This window comes from Bufo gargarizans, chromosome 1 (assembly GCF_014858855.1).
Source record: "Bufo gargarizans isolate SCDJY-AF-19 chromosome 1, ASM1485885v1, whole genome shotgun sequence".
Lineage (NCBI taxonomy): Eukaryota > Metazoa > Chordata > Amphibia > Anura > Bufonidae > Bufo > Bufo gargarizans.
In genome coordinates this window covers 67,508,055-67,527,284 of record NC_058080.1, presented here as the reverse complement: position 1 = coordinate 67,527,284, position 19,230 = coordinate 67,508,055, and the positions used below count along the sequence as shown (strand labels likewise).

The window sequence follows — 19,230 nt, the reverse complement described above, 5'->3', positions numbered from 1 at the left end:
AATAGTCGCAAGAATACCCTTTGCATCAATTTTTTCGCCAGAAAGGCTTTAATAAATGACCCCCACTGTCTGTCTTCCAGCAATCCTTCATTTTGGTGCCGCACAGTCTTTATATTCTGTACTAATTTCTCTCTCAGGGGATGGTAACCTTTCTTCAGCATTCAAGGGTGGAGGCTTTTTGAGCCACCAGTCGGGCATGCTTGCAGAGATAGTCAATTACAGGTTGTATGAAGGTTACACCCTGTAGAATATTTACTTAATGAGAAATATTTGCTCTGAGCACAAAGCCACGATCTGTATATAAGCAGAAGCTCCGTCCCTTGTACTTCACTCTGCCTTTAGCAGCTGCCTGGAGAAGCCGAGAAGCTCAAATCCCATCCAAACATGACTAAGCTGGAAACCGCAATCGATCAAATCATCAGTGTCTGTCACCAATATGCCTCTACTGAGGGCAATAAAGACACTTTATCCAAAGGGGATTTGAAGACTATGATGGAGAACGAACTGCCTGAACTCATGAAGGTAAGATGATGCCTTACATACAGTAGAAGTATACGGCTATCACACATTATTTATATTATACTATAGAAGATAATCGGGAAACGCAAAAATAGCAATTCCATAGTGACAGAATGTCTCCTGGCGGCTGCAGGATAGAAGGGCTGATGACTCAGGTAGGAACCCATCAACAGAATACAAATTGGAGTTTATAGCAGTCTATATACTATGACTGGCGGAGCATTCTACAACCTCATGTATAGGGTTCAGTATTAGGGTCGTATTACCGTACGTTTAAGCACTGTGCCGATCTATTATAAGTTACCTATAACCTGCTATATGCTGAAACTGTACCTCAGTGTCCAGCTGATGGAAATATAGTGTTTTCTATTTATTTTAATTTTTTTATTGTAAATTTTTGAATTTTAAAGCCACAGTTCGGAACCTTCTGCCATATAGAACTTTTCCAGTCACTTTTTGCATTCTTTAAAGGGATTATCCAATGAATACTGTAAAAAATGAAAATCGTACATAATCTAGTACAACCTCTTTATAATAAAGCTAGAACCAGTCCTGTACCTCACGTGGATCCAGAGATCTCCTGCTGTGTGCGATTTGCAACATAGAAGCCGTTACATTGTTGCAAAAACTGCATTATTTTTATGCATTTTTTGCCACATCAAAAATGCAGCACCGCTGCAACGTATGGCCGCACCTTCATAGTGCTCCCAACCAACCGATGAAAGAGCAAATGTCCTGATTTGATGCCAACTGTCCTGAATTTGGCAGAACTGTCCCTGATATTTAGACACAGTCCTGGTAAATTCCCACAGTCCCGGGATAAAAATGGGTGAGATTAACGAAAAGTTTGCCCATAAGTGGGTGCTCCCAGGTGGAGCCGATGTATTCCCGGGGGCGTGGCTTACATGTCCCGATATTACCAACAGAATGGTTGGTAAGTATGGCCGATTAATGTGTTTATAGACAATTGGTGCTTGTTCTGTCCGGGCAGTCGAAGAGGACCCTCAGTGCCACCAGGCAGTAGTGCTAATCACTAAGCCTCAGAGCTTTCTACTAAACTAGAACAGTTCCCATAGAACAAGGAAACATTTCCCAAACCCCTTTCTTTTGTAAAGTTCTGATATGTTCCCTTCTTGGGGATCTGTTCCTGTTTTTAGTGGAAAAAACTGAGCAGAGAACAAGCTGGTCCAAGGCTACTGAGAATTAAATAATGTAAGAAAAGAAGAAATGAATCGCACATACACTGCTAATGCTATGATCTCATCCCTGCGTTCCTGCAGGAGACAGCACTGAATAGCGCATGTGTACTACCTCCATGCTACATGCTAAATGAGGCATTTGTGTACTTTTCTCTCATTATTTAATACATAGAATTCAAGGCTACTGAGAACTGACTCCTACAAAGGCAGCCTTTGTTTAGCAGCATTTCCTCAAATATATATAAGATTTCAACTTTGCTGTAGAATTATTTTTTATTTTTTTAAATGGTATATTTCTTTTAAAGAGGTTTACCAAGCTCCAGATATTGATGATCTATTCTCAGAATAAGTTAATAATATTTGATGGGTGGGGGTCTGACACCCTGCACCTCCACCAATCAGCTGTTCCCTGCAGCCTCAGGTGCTGGAACTAGCGCTTGAATGGAGCAGGAAGTAGAGAGCTCCGTTCAAAGTGTAGTGGCCATGTCGGGTTACTGCAACCCATCTTCCATTGAAGTGAAACAGAGCTGCAGTAACCCAGCACAAACACTACACTTTGAACAGAGCTGTCTGCTTCCTGCAAGTCATAAACATTTTAGTCTGGCAGTTATACTTGTTCATACTGGTCATATGTGTTCAATTAAACCGGGAAATGGACAAAAAAAAATTCAGGGAAATTTTCTGGAAAAAAGATGTTTTGTCCATGAATAATCTTTCTTACAAAAGATCTTTCATCTAAGTATCAGACGAAAATTTCAAACATGGCTGACTTCTTTCAGATAATGATGTTCTCACTTTGGTCAATTAAAACAATAGTTTGTTGTTAAATTTCACCAGATGATCATTTTGGTTGAAATTGTCAGATTTTTGGAGTCTAATGCTGGTGGCATGTAGCGTAAGGGGAATTTTCTAAATTTCTAATTTTCGCATTTTAAGGTCTTTGTTATGTAAATGTCCATGTTTATCGGTTCCTTCTTGACTATTTCAATTGTACAAAGAACCAAGGAGCTTCTCTGATTCTAATTCATTTTCTATATTTTTTGGTCTAGAATGCGAAAGGTAAAGACGAGTGTGACCAGCTTCTAAAGGACCTGGATGAAAATGGAGACTCTGAAGTGGATTTTCAGGAATTTATAAGATTACTTGCTACGATCCTTATTCGGCCATGAAAGATTTCAATAAACGTCTAAAAAATAATTATTTCAATCAATCTGGCTTTGAATAAAAGTTCAGTATATTCCATTTGTTTCTTTTTTTTTGTAGGGTTATGAACAGGTTGATATGGACATATATGATACATGATGGTTTAGAATGGGTGTGGATTAAAGTGCATCTGTTACCATGGTCAACTCTACTAAACCTAGAACTGACTATTATTATTTATATGCAAAAGAGATGCTTGGGGCACTGAGGGATTGGCCTAGCCCCTCGGAGGACCATTTCTAATTCTTCCTCTCCCCATTGCCACACTCTCTCAGTAAGATTAAGAGGGCCAGTCACCCTCACCAGTTAAGTGCCTGACCTCAAAATTTCGTGCATGCGCTGAGGCAGGGGCGTACATAGAAATCATTGGGCCCCATAGCAAGAATCTTAATGGGGCCCCACTAACTCCGTCCACTGGCCCATCCCACCACCTGCCCTGGCTTCTCCCCTGCCATACCCCCAGCAGTTGCAGCCGTGTAGACATTAGGAGCTACTTTCACACTTGCGTTTCTATTTTCCGGTATTGAGATCCGTCATAGGGTCTCAATACCGGGAAAAAACCCGCTTTTGATTGTCCCCATTCAATGTCTTAGGGCACTTTCCACTATAAGCAGCACACAAGCACAGCTCATGGGGGGGGGGGGGGGGCTATGGTGGTGATGGCATAATAGTATACCAGTGCCACCATAGCCCCCCTTACCTTATGAACTGTCAGAACCTCCTAATGCATACCTCAGCTGCTGCAGAACATAAAAAGCTTCGTTCACATCTGTGTTGGGGCCTCATTCGTGGATCAAGTCATAAATGCTAGACACAATTTTATAGCCTGGAAGATGGAAACCTGACAGATCTCATCATAGTCAGCGGGATCCGTCGGGTGTTGTCGTCCATGAAGCGCCAGATCCGGAACTGCAGTGATTTTCGTTGATTTGCTCCTATGACGGCAGAACAGCGAACGTCACCAGCACAGATGTGAACGAAGCCTAATACTCACCTCAGCTGCTGCAGAACATTATAATAGTGACAAGGGAACTACAAGTCTCATCATCACCAGATTATTATTGGAAATTAGGGAGCAACACAGGGAGAGGTGAAAGTGGAGAGAACTACAATTTCCAGCATGTCCAGGCTGTTATGATCAGATACAAGTAGATATTACACAGAGTATAAGGCCGGGTTCATATCACCATTTAGTTTTCAGTTCTTCTGATCCGTCAGATGAACAGAAAAATAAAGAAAAAAAATGATCCTGTATTTCAAGCATCAGTTGTGCACATTTGGCATCCGTTTATGCCATATCTGTCGGAGATCCGTTATTTTAGACAGAAAAAAGTCCTGCATGCAAAACGGAAAACTAAACTGTGATGAGAATCCAGCCTAAGAAAATAGAACTACAACTCTCAGCATGTCCAGATTATAGGACATCATCTAGTTGTACCAGGTAAGAGCTTTAAAAAGAAATAACTATAACCCCCAGTATGGCCAGACTTATTATGGGGCATCAGTATACATTTAAAAGAGGGGGTATAGGAGGAGAGAACTACAACTCCCAGCATTACCAGCCTGTACTAGGGCATACGTTTAAATTACATTGAGAAACATATAATATGACAAAACTACAACTCCCAGCTTTTCTAGGATGTTATGGGTTATCCCAGAACACCACTAACCTCTCCTCCAGGCACCACACAGAAGCTCCGCCCCCTCACAGTGATATGCCACAGGTCTTTCACCAGTCCTCTGCACTGGTCACATGATGATGACATCACCAAAGGTCCTTTAGACTTCTGCTGCTCTGCTATTTATTGGCTTCCTGCACTGGTCACATGGTTGATGACATCACCATAGGTCCTTTAGATTTCTGCTGCTCTGCTATTCATTGGCTTCCTGCACTGGTCACATGGTTGATGACATCACCAAAGGTCCTTCTCCACCTCTTACTTTCTCAGGTAGCCATACAAGTGTAATTAGTGGGCGGGGCCTATCATCCACTGCGGGCCCCCTTCCCCCAGGGGCCCCATAGCAGCTGCGTGGTCTGCCTCTATTGGAGGTACGCCACTGCGCTGAGGGCAATTCTCAGAGTAAAAATCTCAGAGCAGTTCAATTCTCAGAGTGGTCCCACTAGTACTGCCGCTGGCGCATGTGCAAGATTTTGGGACCAAGCTTCAGAGAGGTGACGCTGCTTAGCCTTGTAATTCTCACTTGGAGGGGGATAAAAAAGGGGAGAGGCAGAGGTGACGTGGTGCTCTGAGGGCTCATTTGCAGATGAATAAAAATAATAATTTCCCTGCAGTGGTAATACCAATTGCAACAAGATATGGCTCATTGCATTCACCATGATCAACCCTACTAGGAAGCTGTTCATAGGGTTGATCATTTTTTATATATTTTTTTTATTTAAAGTTTTATTGTTTTTCAACAAGAAACAAAGGGTAACAGGGTACCAAGGTAAAAGCACGCAGGCCTTATCAGAGTCATGCGGTAAGACGAGTACATTACAACATGTTCCACTTGATAGTATCACATTAATCTAGACTGCATATTCAGGTCAATCATAAGCAGTACAATGTCACGCGAAGCAGCCTCACATTGGGGAGTAAATAGCATATCAATAAACAGTATCAACCTAGCTCGACCTGGCTATGGATAAACACCTTAATTTTGTTCGTATATGTATAGAACACGACAGTCGAGGACCAATGTACAGCAGAGGGGGGGAAAAAGGACCAAACCTACGTGCGACATCTTGACTCCATACATTGGCTCCCACCTCCCTTTGTAGATAGAGTAAGGACCTCCGGAAGGGGAGTCAATAGTGTATATGCTGGTCACCCAGATCTGTAGCGCGACCTCGCCATGCTAGATAGTAGTTCATTTTTGTGGGTTCCTGAAATCTGCCCAGAGTGCCCAATTCTTCAGAAAAGTGCCATGAGCACGCATTTCCCAAGAGGATAATTCTTCAAACCTCTGGATTTGATCAAATTTTTGGATCCAGTCTTCCACAGTTGGGATGTGGGACTGAAGCCAATGTTTGGGAAGCAAGAGGCGCGCTGCTATAAGCATTTGCTTAAACATATAAGGCAATTTCCCCCTGTGATCAGATGAGAGGAAAGAAAGAAGAGCCAGCTGTGGGGAAGGTTGAATGGAGGTCCTACAGATCTCGTTTGAATGGGCAAATATCTCAGTCCACCATTCATGAATAATAGGGCAGGTCCACCATATATGTATGAATGTACCCCTCTCCCCATGGCACCTCCAGCATACGTCCGAGGCCGAATTGGAATATAAAGATGTTTTATCAGGCGTATTGTACCATCTGGTGAGAATCTTATAATTATTCTCTTGAATTCGAACGCAGCGAGAGGCCCCATGGGGAGAGCTCAGGAGACCAGGGAGCTTGCCATATGGAATAACTATATCTAGATCCCTCTCCCAACCCATAATGAATGCCGGTTTTACGAGCAAAGGAGGCGAGCGGATCCTACCATGAATCATCAATATAACTTTCTTGGGAGGGGAGTGAGAAGAGATGATTGATTCAAACCACACTATAGGGCGATAAAGGTCTCCTATCTGTACATGTTGTTTTAGATAAGCTCTAAGGTACGTAATGGCAAAGGTGTCACATGGGCGGGGGTTTAAAAGGGCTTTCATCGAGTGGTGATCTAACCATTCACCTGTATGTAGTGTCAGAGCTAGGGATGAGCGAACTCGAACTGTATAGTTCGGGTTCGTACCGAATTTTGGGGTGTCCGTGACACGGACCCGAACCCGGACATTTTCGTAAAAGTCCGGGTTCGGGTTCGGTGTTCGTCGCTTTCTTCGCGCTTTTGTGACGCTTTCTTGGCGCTTTTTGAAAGGCTGCAAAGCAGCCAATCAACAAGCGTCATACTACTTGCCCCAAGAGGCCATCACAGCCATGCCTACTATTGGCATGGCTGTGATTGGCCAGAGCACCATGTGACCCAGCCTCTATTTAAGCTGGAGTCACATAGCGCCGCCCGTCACTCTGCTCTGATTAGCGTAGGGAGAGGTTGCGGCTGCGACAGTAGGGCGAGATTAGGCAGATTAACTCCTCCAAAGGACTTGATTAACTGATCGATCTGCAGCTGTGGATCATTGAGCTGCTGATCCTCAATTGCTCACTGTTTTTAGGCTGCCCAGACCGTTTGTCAGTCACATTTTTCTGGGGTGATCGGCGGCCATTTTGTGTCTTGTGGTGCGCCAGCACAAGCTGCGACCAAGTGCATTTAACCCTCAATGGTGTGGTTGTTTTTTGGCTAAAGCCTACATCAGGGTGAAGCTGTCACACCAAGTGCATTTAACCAGCAATAGTCTGTTCATTTTTTGGCCATATACAAAATCAGGGGCAAGCTGCGCCTGTCACCAAGTGCATTTAACCCTCAATGGTGTGGTTGTTTTTTGGCTAAAGCCTACATCAGGGTGAAGCTGTCACACCAAGTGCATTTAACCAGCAATAGTCTGTTCATTTTTTGGCCATATACTAAATCAGGGGCAAGCTGCGCCTGTCACCAAGTGCATTTAACCCTCAATGGTGTGGTTGTTTTTTGGCTAAAGCCTACATCAGGGTGAAGCTGTCACACCAAGTGCATTTAACCAGCAATAGTCTGTTTATTTTTTGGCCATATCCCAGTCTAATTCTGTCACTAAATCCATACCGGTCACCCAGCGCCTAAATACTAGGCCTCAAATTTATATCCCGCTAAATCTGTCCTTAGTGCTGTAGCTGGGCGAGTTATTTAGTGTCCGTTCAAGCACATTTCTTGTTCTGGGTTGAAATACAATTCCCAATTTAGCAATTTCATAATTTAGTGGTTTCTGCTATATCAGAGCTATTTGAAATCTATCCCTAAAAGGGTATATAATATTCAAGGTGCACATTGGGTCATTCAGAATAACTTCACACACACCCGCTACTGTGTATTTCCAAGTCTAATTCTGGCACTAAACCCATACCTGTCACCCAGCGCCTAAATAGTAGGCCTCAAATTTATATCCAGCTAAATCTGTCCCTAGTGCTGTAGCTGGGCGAGTTATTTAGTGTCCGTTCAAGCACATTTCTTGTTCTGGGTTGAAATACAATTCCCAATTTAGCAATTTCATAATTTAGTGGTTTCTGCTATATCAGAGCTATTTGAAATCTATCCCTAAAAGGGTATATAATATTCAAGGTGCACATTGGGTCATTCAGAATAACTTCACACACACCCGCTACTGTGTATTTCCAAGTCTAATTCTGGCACTAAACCCATACCTGTCACCCAGCGCCTAAATACTAGGCCTCAAATTTATATCCCGCTAAATCTGTCCTTAGTGCTGTAGCTGGGCGAGTTATTTAGTGTCCGTTCAAGCACATTTCTTGTTCTGGGTTGAAATACAATTCCCAATTTAGCAATTTCATAATTTAGTGGTTTCTGCTATATCAGAGCTATTTGAAATCTATCCCTAAAAGGGTATATAATATTCAAGGTGCACATTGGGTCATTCAGAATAACTTCACACACACCCGCTACTGTGTATTTCCAAGTCTAATTCTGGCACTAAACCCATACCTGTCACCCAGCGCCTAAATACTAGGCCTCAAATTTATATCCCGCTAAATCTGTCCTTAGTGCTGTAGCTGGGCGAGTTATTTAGTGTCCGTTCAAGCACATTTCTTGTTCTGGGTTGAAATACAATTCCCAATTTAGCAATTTCATAATTTAGTGGTTTCTGCTATATCAGAGCTATTTGAAATCTATCCCTAAAAGGGTATATAATATTCAAGGTGCACATTGGGTCATTCAGAATAACTTCACACACACCCGCTACTGTGTATTTCCAAGTCTAATTCTGGCACTAAACCCATACCTGTCACCCAGCGCCTAAATACTAGGCCTCAAATTTATATCCCGCTAAATCTGTCCCTAGTGCTGTAGCTGGGCGAGTTATTTAGTGTCCGTTCAAGCACATTTCTTGTTCTGGGTTGAAATACAATTCCCAATTTAGCAATTTCATAATTTAGTGGTTTCTGCTATATCAGAGCTATTTGAAATCTATCCCTAAAAGGGTATATAATAATTCAAGGTGCACATAGGGTCATTCAGAATAACTTCACACACCCGCTACTGTGCATTTCCAAATCTAATTCTGTCACTAAACCCATACCTGTCACCCAGCGCCTAAATACTAGGCCTCAAATTTATATCCCGCTAAATCTCTCGTTACCGCTGTCCTGTTGTGGCTGGGAAAGTTATTTAGTGTCCGTCAAAGCACATTTTTTGTTCTGGGTTGAAATACAATTCCCAATTTAGCAATTTCATAATTTAGTCGTTTCTGCTATATCAGAGCTATTTGAAATCTATCCCTAAAAGGGTAGATCATATTGAAGGTGCACATAGGGTCATTCAGAATAACTTCACACACACGCTTCTGTGCATTTCCAAGTCTAATTCTGTCACTAAATCCATACCGGTCACCCAGCGCCTAAATACTAGGCCTCAAATTTATATCCCGCTGAATTTGAATACAATACATTGGGCCAAATAATATATTTGTTGTTGTGGTGAACCATAACAATGAGAAAAACATCTAGTAAGGGACGCGGACGTGGACATGGTCGTGGTGGTGTTAGTGGACCCTCTGGTGCTGGGAGAGGACGTGGCCGTTCTGCCACATCCACACGTCCTAGTGTACCAACTACCTCAGGTCCCAGTAGCCGCCAGAATTTACAGCGATATATGGTGGGGCCCAATGCCGTTCTAAGGATGGTAAGGCCTGAGCAGGTACAGGCATTAGTCAATTGGGTGGCCGACAGTGGATCCAGCACGTTCACATTATCTCCCACCCAGTCTTCTGCAGAAAGCGCACAGATGGCGCCTGAAAACCAACCCCATCAGTCTGTCACATCACCCCCATGCATACCAGGGAAACTGTCTCAGCCTCAAGTTATGCAGCAGTCTCTTATGCTGTTTGAAGACTCCGCTGGCAGGGTTTCCCAAGGGCATCCACCTAGCCCTTCCCCAGCGGTGAAAGACATAGAATGCACTGACGCACAACCACTTATGTTTCCTGATGATGAGGACATGGGAATACCACCTCAGCATGTCTCTGATGATGACGAAACACAGGTGCCAACTGCTGCGTCTTTCTGCAGTGTGCAGACTGAACAGGAGGTCAGGGATCAAGACTGGGTGGAAGACGATGCAGGGGACGATGAGGTCCTAGACCCCACATGGAATGAAGGTCGTGCCACTGACTTTCACAGTTCGGAGGAAGAGGCAGTGGTGAGACCGAGCCAACAGCGTAGCAAAAGAGGGAGCAGTGGGCAAAAGCAGAACACCCGCCGCCAAGAGACTCCGCCTGCTACTGACCGCCGCCATCTGGGACCGAGCACCCCAAAGGCAGCTTCAAGGAGTTCCCTGGCATGGCACTTCTTCAAACAATGTGCTGACGACAAGACCCGAGTGGTTTGCACGCTGTGCCATCAGAGCCTGAAGCGAGGCATTAACGTTCTGAACCTGAGCACAACCTGCATGACCAGGCACCTGCATGCAAAGCATGAACTGCAGTGGAGTAAACACCTTAAAACCAAGGAAGTCACTCAGGCTCCCCCTGCTACCTCTTCTGCTGCTGCCGCCTCGGCCTATTCTGCTGCTGCCGCCTCGGCCTCTTCCTCCGCCTCTGGAGGAACGTTGGCACCTGCCGCCCAGCAAACAGGGGATGTACCACCAACACCACCACCACCACCTCCGTCACCAAGCGTCTCAACCATGTCACACGCCAGCGTTCAGCTCTCCATCTCACAAACATTTGATAGAAAGCGTAAATTCCCACCTAGCCACCCTCGATCCCTGGCCCTGAATGCCAGCATTTCTAAACTACTGGCCTATGAAATGCTGTCATTTAGGCTGGTGGACACAGACAGCTTCAAACAGCTCATGTCGCTTGCTGTCCCACAGTATGTTGTTCCCAGCCGCCACTACTTCTCCAAGAGAGCCGTGCCTTCCCTGCACAACCAAGTATCCGATAAAATCAAGTGTGCACTGCGCAACGCCATCTGTGGCAAGGTCCACCTAACCACAGATACGTGGACCAGTAAGCACGGCCAGGGACGCTATATCTCCCTAACTGCACACTGGGTAAATGTAGTGGCAGCTGGGCCCCAGGCGGAGAGCTGTTTGGCGCACCTCCTTCCGCCGCCAAGGATCGCAGGGCAACATTCTTTGCCTCCTGTTGCCACCTCCTCCTTCTCGGCTTCCTCCTCCTCTTCTTCCACCTGCTCATCCAGTCAGCCACACACCTTCACCACCAACTTCAGCACAGCCCGGGGTAAACGTCAGCAGGCCATTCTGAAACTCATATGTTTGGGGGACAGGCCCCACACCGCACAGGAGTTGTGGCGGGGTATAGAACAACAGACCGACGAGTGGTTGCTGCCGGTGAGCCTCAAGCCCGGCCTGGTGGTGTGTGATAATGGGCGAAATCTCGTTGCAGCTCTGGGACTAGCCAATTTGACGCACATCCCTTGCTTGGCGCATGTGCTGAATTTGGTGGTGCAGAAGTTCATTCACAACTACCCCGACATGTCAGAGCTGCTGCATAAAGTGCGGGCCGTCTGTTCGCGCTTCCGGCGTTCACATCCTGCTGCTGCTCGCCTGTCTGCGCTACAGCGTAACTTCGGCCTTCCCGCTCACCGCCTCATATGCGACGTGCCCACCAGGTGGAACTCCACCTTGCACATGCTGGACAGACTGTGCGAGCAGCAGCAGGCCATAGTGGAGTTTCAGCTGCAGCACGCACGGGTCAGTCGCACTACAGAACAGCACCACTTCACCACCAATGACTGGGCCTCCATGCGAGACCTGTGTGCCCTGTTGCGCTGTTTCGAGTACTCCACCAACATGGCCAGTGGCGATGACACCGTTATCAGCGTTACAATACCACTTCTATGTCTCCTTGAGAAAACACTTAGGGCGATGATGGAAGAGGAGGTGGCCCAGGAGGAGGAGGAGGAGGAGGAGGAAGAGGGGTCATTTTTAGCACTTTCAGGCCAGTCTCTTCGAAGTGACTCAGAGGGAGGTTTTTGGCAACAGCAGAGGCCAGGTACAAATGTGGCCAGCCAGGGCCCACTACTGGAGGACGAGGAGGACGAGGATGAGGAGGAGGTGGAGGAGGATGAGGATGAAGCATGGTCACAGCGGGGTGGCACCCAACGCAGCTCGGGTCCATCACTGGTGCGTGGCTGGGGGGAAAGGCAGGACGATGACGATACGCCTCCCACAGAGGACAGCTTGTCCTTACCCCTGGGCAGCCTGGCACACATGAGCGACTACATGCTGCAGTGCCTGCGCAACGACAGCAGAGTTGCCCACATTTTAACCTGTGCGGACTACTGGGTTGCCACCCTGCTGGATCCACGCTACAAAGACAATGTGCCCACCTTACTTCCTGCACTGGAGCGTGATAGGAAGATGCGCGAGTACAAGCGCACGTTGGTAGACGCGCTACTGAGAGCATTCCCAAATGTCACAGGGGAACAAGTGGAAGCCCAAGGCCAAGGCAGAGGAGGAGCAAGAGGTCGCCAAGGCAGCTGTGTCACGGCCAGCTCCTCTGAGGGCAGGGTTAGCATGGCAGAGATGTGGAAAACTTTTGTCAACACGCCACAGCTAACTGCACCACCACCTGATACGCAACGTGTTAGCAGGAGGCAACATTTCACTAACATGGTGGAACAGTACGTGTGCACACCCCTCCACGTACTGACTGATGGTTCGGCCCCATTCAACTTCTGGGTCTCTAAATTGTCCACGTGGCCAGAGCTAGCCTTTTATGCCTTGGAGGTGCTGGCCTGCCCGGCAGCCAGCGTTTTGTCTGAACGTGTATTCAGCACGGCAGGGGGCGTCATTACAGACAAACGCAGCCGCCTGTCTACAGCCAATGTGGACAAGCTGACGTTCATAAAAATGAACCAGGCATGGATCCCACAGGACCTGTCCGTCCCTTGTCCAGATTAGACATTAACTACCTCCCCATAACCATATATTATTGGACTCCAGGGCACTTCCTCATTCAATCCTATTTTTATTTTCATTTTACCATTATATTGCGAGGCTACCCAAAGTTGAATGAACCTCTCCTCTGCCTGTGTGCTAGGCCTAAATATATGCCAATGGACTGTTGCAGTGGTGGCTGACGTGAAGCCTCATTCTCTGCTATGACATGCAGACTGATTCTCTGCTGACATGAAGACAGATTCTCTGTTACGGGACCTCCCTCCTCTGCCTGGGTGCTGGGCCTAAATATATGCCAATGGACTGTTGCAGTGGTGGCTGACATGAAGCCTGATTCTCTGCTATGACATGCAGACTAATTCTCTGCTGACATGAAGCCAGATTGTCTGTTACGGGACCTCTCTCCTCTGCCTGGGTGCTGGGCCTAAATTTATGACAATGGACTGTTGCAGTGGTGGCTGACGTGAAGCCTGATTCTCTGCTATGACATGCAGACTGATTCTCTGCTGACATGAAGCCAGATTGTCTGTTACGGGACCTCTCTGCTCTGCCTGTGTGCTAGGCCTAAATATATGCCAATGGACTGTTGCAGTGGTGGCTGACGTGAAGCCTCATTCTCTGCTATGACATGCAGACTGATTCTCTGCTGACATGAAGCCAGATTGTCTGTTACGGGACCTCTCTGCTCTGCCTGTGTGCTAGGCCTAAATATATGCCAATGGACTGTTGCAGTGGTGGCTGACGTGAAGCCTGATTCTCTGCTATGACATGCAGACTGATTCTCTGCTGACATGAAGCCAGATTGTCTGTTACGGGACCTCTCTGCTCTGCCTGTGTGCTAGGCCTAAATATATGCCAATGGACTGTTGCAGTGGTGGGTGACGTGAAGCCTCATTCTCTGCTATGACATGCAGACTGATTCTCTGCTGACATGAAGACAGATTCTCTGTTACGGGACCTCCCTCCTCTGCCTGGGTGCTGGGCCTAAATATATGCCAATGGACTGTTGCAGTGGTGGCTGACATGAAGCCTGATTCTCTGCTATGACATGCAGACTAATTCTCTGCTGACATGAAGCCAGATTGTCTGTTACGGGACCTCTCTCCTCTGCCTGGGTGCTGGGCCTAAATTTATGACAATGGACTGTTGCAGTGGTGGCTGACGTGAAGCCTGATTCTCTGCTATGACATGCAGACTGATTCTCTGCTGACATGAAGCCAGATTGTCTGTTACGGGACCTCTCTGCTCTGCCTGTGTGCTAGGCCTAAATATATGCCAATGGACTGTTGCAGTGGTGGCTGACGTGAAGCCTCATTCTCTGCTATGACATGCAGACTGATTCTCTGCTGACATGAAGCCAGATTGTCTGTTACGGGACCTCTCTGCTCTGCCTGTGTGCTAGGCCTAAATATATGCCAATGGACTGTTGCAGTGGTGGCTGACGTGAAGCCTGATTCTCTGCTATGACATGCAGACTGATTCTCTGCTGACATGAAGCCAGATTGTCTGTTACGGGACCTCTCTGCTCTGCCTGTGTGCTAGGCCTAAATATATGCCAATGGACTGTTGCAGTGGTGGGTGACGTGAAGCCTCATTCTCTGCTATGACATGCAGACTGATTCTCTGCTGACATGAAGACAGATTCTCTGTTACGGGACCTCCCTCCTCTGCCTGGGTGCTGGGCCTAAATATATGCCAATGGACTGTTGCAGTGGTGGCTGACATGAAGCCTGATTCTCTGCTATGACATGCAGACTAATTCTCTGCTGACATGAAGCCAGATTGTCTGTTACGGGACCTCTCTCCTCTGCCTGGGTGCTGGGCCTAAATTTATGACAATGGACTGTTGCAGTGGTGGCTGACGTGAAGCCTGATTCTCTGCTATGACATGCAGACTGATTCTCTGCTGACATGAAGCCAGATTGTCTGTTACGGGACCTCTCTGCTCTGCCTGTGTGCTAGGCCTAAATATATGCCAATGGACTGTTGCAGTGGTGGCTGACGTGAAGCCTCATTCTCTGCTATGACATGCAGACTGATTCTCTGCTGACATGAAGCCAGATTGTCTGTTACGGGACCTCTCTGCTCTGCCTGTGTGCTAGGCCTAAATATATGCCAATGGACTGTTGCAGTGGTGGGTGACGTGAAGCCTCATTCTCTGCTATGACATGCAGACTGATTCTCTGCTGACATGAAGCCAGATTCTCTGTTACGGGACCTCTCTCCTCTGCCTGTGTGTGTGCTGGGCCTAAATATATGCCAATGGACTGTTGCAGTGGTGGCTGACGTGAAGCCTGATTCTCTGCTATGACATGCAGACTGATTCTCTGCTGACATGAAGCCAGATTGTCTGTTACGGGACCTCTCTCCTCTGCCTGTGTGTGTGCTGGGCCTAAATATATGCCAATGGACTGTTGCAGTGGTGGCTGACGTGAAGCCTCATTCTCTGCTATGACATGCAGACTAATTCTCTGCTGACATGAAGACAGATTCTCTGTTACGGGACCTCTCTCCTCTGCCTGGGTGCCGGGGCCTAAATATCTGAGAATGGACTGTTCCAGTGGTGGGTGACGGGAAGCCAGATTCTCTGCTATGGAACCTCTCTCCAATTGATTTTGGTTAATTTTTATTTATTTAATTTTTATTTTAATTCATTTCCCTATCCACATTTGTTTGCAGGGGATTTACCTACATGTTGCTGCCTTTTGCAGCCCTCTAGCTCTTTCCTGGGCTGTTTTACAGCCTTTTTAGTGCCGAAAAGTTCGGGTCCCCATTGACTTCAATGGGGTTCGGGTTCGGGACGAAGTTCGGATCGGGTTCGGATCCCGAACCCGAACATTTCCGGGATGTTCGGCCGAACTTCTCGAACCCGAACATCCAGGTGTTCGCTCAACTCTAGTCAGAGCCACTAACTGTAAAGGTGTGGATTTGAGCTCTTGAGAGGTAGCAGCACGTAAAGTAAGAGGGGCAGTGTCTATGATGTCCTTTACTGTCAGAAGCGGGGAGGGGAAAGGAACAGAGTTATGTGAGGACAAGACCCATTTCCAGACCTCTAGCGCTGCTTTTATTAATGGGTAAGGGGCATATTGACTCGGGATAGTCGTTTGGGAACCAAGAAGTAAAGCCCTAGGGGAGCTTTGTAGAATATCCACTTCTGCTTCCACCAAGAGCGAGTGGGGGGGGGCCGCAACCATGCCACTACTCGGGCTAGGAGGATAGCCCTACCATAGTTTTCAGGATTTGGCAGGCCAATCCCTCCCTCATGTCTGGGCCTGGTAAGCAAAGAGTACGACAGCCTTGCTTTTTTGTTATTCCAAATAAAGGCCCTAAACTTTTTAGCTATTTGCTCATAATAGTGTCTGGGGACTGTGATGGGCAATACCTGTTGAAGATAAGTTAGGCGTGGAAGAATCAGTGATGCGAGGAGGTTCTTGCGGCCGAACCACGAGAGAGTTGGGTTAGATTGTGCCAGTTTATCTATAGCTTCGAATATGGACTCCCTCAGGGGGGTGTAATTAAGGGAAAAAAGATCCTGAATATTAGGGCTAATTTTGACTCCTAAGTAAGTGATCGTGGGTGAGGACCAATTAAAGGGTGAGCCTACCCTTAGCTGATTTATTGTAGATTGGGGCACCCCTACGCAAAGGACTAAGGATTTGTTAGCATTGATTTTAAAATCCGAAGCTGCACTGAAGCAGTCTAAATGATATTGAATACGCGGTAGGGAAGCTTTAGGGTTGTTTGTCATTATGAGAACATCATCCGCAAATGCAGCAACTTTTTGCTCCCTGCCTCCCAAACATAGACCAGATATCTCCCCATCTCTCCTCACAATAGCCAAAAGAGGTTCTAGCGCCAATATAAATAGGAGGGGTGAGAGGGGGCAACCTTGCCGTGTCCCATTGCTTATCAGGAAAGGGGCTGACAAGCTTCCATTTATTTGTACTCTCGCTGATGCCCGCTCATACATGGTAAAGGTCGCATCAATGAAGGGACCAGGAAGGCCAAATCTTTGAAGAGTCTGCCGTAAGTATTGCCAGTTCACCCTATCAAACGCTTTCTCCGCGTCTGTACTAAGGAGAAGCAAAGGGGAGGAAAGTCTTGTGGCGTGGCAGATGACGTTTATCACTCTGGACGTATTATCTTTGCCTTCTCTTGCGCGGATAAAGCCGACCTGGTCCCCATGTATGAGGGTGGGGAGGAAGGAAGCTAGTCGGTTCGCTAACATCTTGGCTAGGAGCTTGAGGTCTATGTTTAGGAGGGAGATGGGCCTATAATTGGAACAGCATTTGGGGTCTTTCCCCTCTTTCGGTATAAGTGTAATGTGCGCCATAGTCATGTCTCTTGATAGCGGGATTCCCAACAGGGATTGGTTACAGACCTTCAACAGATGGGGTAAGAGAATTCCTTGAAGGGTCTTGTAATAAGCAAGGGGAAGCCCGTCCGGACCTGGACTCTTCCCGGCTGTCATTTGTAGCATTGCATTTTTAAGTTCTAAGATGGAGAAAGGGGCTTCTAGTTTTAATTTCTGGTCTGTTGAGATTTGTGGTATTTTGGACGCGTCTAAAAAACTTCCAATGAGCGAGGTTCGTTGATCAGTGGGGGCTGAAGGGGAAAGGTTATAAAGGCTACTGTAATAATCTCGAAATTGCTCCGCAATCTGAGAAACTGAAAAGATAGATTTGCCATCTGGAGAAGAAAGCTGATGAACATAGTTCGAAGATCTCCTTCCCTTAATCCTGCTTATCAAGAATTTTGAAGCCTTGTCTCCATGAGCAAAGAACTTATGTTGAGCACTCAAAAAGAACTTTGCTGTTTTAGCTGATAAGAGGGATTGGAGTTTCGCCCTATATTCAGAGAGTTCCTCTAGCTGTGATTTTAGAAGGGTAGATTTGTGGCAGGACTCAAGGTCCCGTATCTTTTTAAGGACCTCATCCATTGCCTTTTCTTGGAGTTTCTTTCTAAAGGAGCCCACACTGATAAAGTGGCCCCTTATAACTGGTTTATGGGCATCCCACAGGGTATTAGCGGAAATATCCGTACTGTCATTCAGTGAGAAATAATCTTTTAAGTGCTTGGAGGCCTGATCTATCAAGTCTTGGGAGCCCAATAAGGTCTCATTAAGGCACCATTTAAAACAGGTAGGATTTTTAGAGGGAGCAAGTATCTTAATAAATATAGGGGAGTGGTCTGATATATGGATAGAGCCAATTGATGCTGAGTTGCAGAGGTGGAGGTGTTCTTTAGAGATGAACATGTAGTCCAGCCGGTGATAAGTGTCATGAGCCGGGGAGTAGAAAGAGTAGTCTAGGGAGTTGGGCTGGAGGGAGCGCCACGAGTCTACCAGGTGAAGATCCCACAGGCTTTTCCTTATGAACTTGAGAGATCTGCCTGAGTGGGAAGATCTGCGTGATGACGTATCTAGGAGAGGGAAAAGGGCCACATTTAGGTCTCCCCCCATAATCACGATCCCTTCCTTGAAGGGGTTGACAATTGGGACCAGAGTAGCTACCCATTTGGGTTGGTTAGTATTAGGACCATATATGTTGATGAAGGTGTATATTTGCTGTCCAATGGAACCCTTAATCAACAAATATCTACCCTCTGGGTCCAAAACCTGGTCTAAGAGCTTAAACGGAATTTTCCTATTAAAGCCTATACTAACCCCACATGAAGCTGAGGAGTTACCCCCACAGTGATACCAATCAGAGAAATAAGAGAACTGCATGTTGGGGTAACGGTTGAACCGAAAGTGCGTCTCCTGGAGGAACACCACCTCAGCCTTGGCTTTCCTTAGAATGGCAAAGACTTGACTCCTTTTGGAGGGAGAGTTGAAGCCCTTGCATTGTAAGAAGCAATGTGTAAGTCAGCCATATTGTGAAGTGTAGATGCAAGTACCTCTGCGCTGGAGGTGTCCCCTCCAAGAGAGCAAAAAGGTATTAAGCGTTCTCTTCTCTTGATCAGTAGCCGTCCCCAAGACGCAGCCTCGTACCCACGCAGTGGATAGAAGTGACTCGTACCTTGGGAGAAAAAGAGGGTGAGAATACGGAACAAAACAGGAAAAAACAAACAAAAAGGAATTAAGCATACAGTTACATGCTACAATCATGAGGGGGAAGTGTGGTCTTGTGACCGAGTAAGAGGTCATATAACATCTCAGCTAGGGCCATTGATTTTTCAGAGAGGGAGAGTCTTCCTGAACATTCCAACGGGACTAGACAGAGATATATAACTAAGCAGTCTTGCCTATAGTAACCTGCCATTAAATCAGCAGGCCAGGACCTACTCAGGAGAGA

General features: G+C 46.5%; 1 protein-coding gene across 1 annotated transcript; it reads left to right on the top strand.

Moving 5' to 3' along the window:
* The first annotated feature begins 274 nt into the window (after nt 1-274).
* Nucleotides 275-2,958, top strand: LOC122928404 (protein S100-P-like). The gene is made up of 2 exons (XM_044281238.1): nt 275-522; nt 2,768-2,958. The coding sequence occupies exons 1-2, from the start codon at nt 385-387 to the stop codon at nt 2,885-2,887; spliced, it is 258 nt and encodes an 85-aa protein (XP_044137173.1). The 5' UTR covers nt 275-384; the 3' UTR covers nt 2,888-2,958.
* Nucleotides 2,959-19,230: the final 16,272 nt, after the last annotated feature.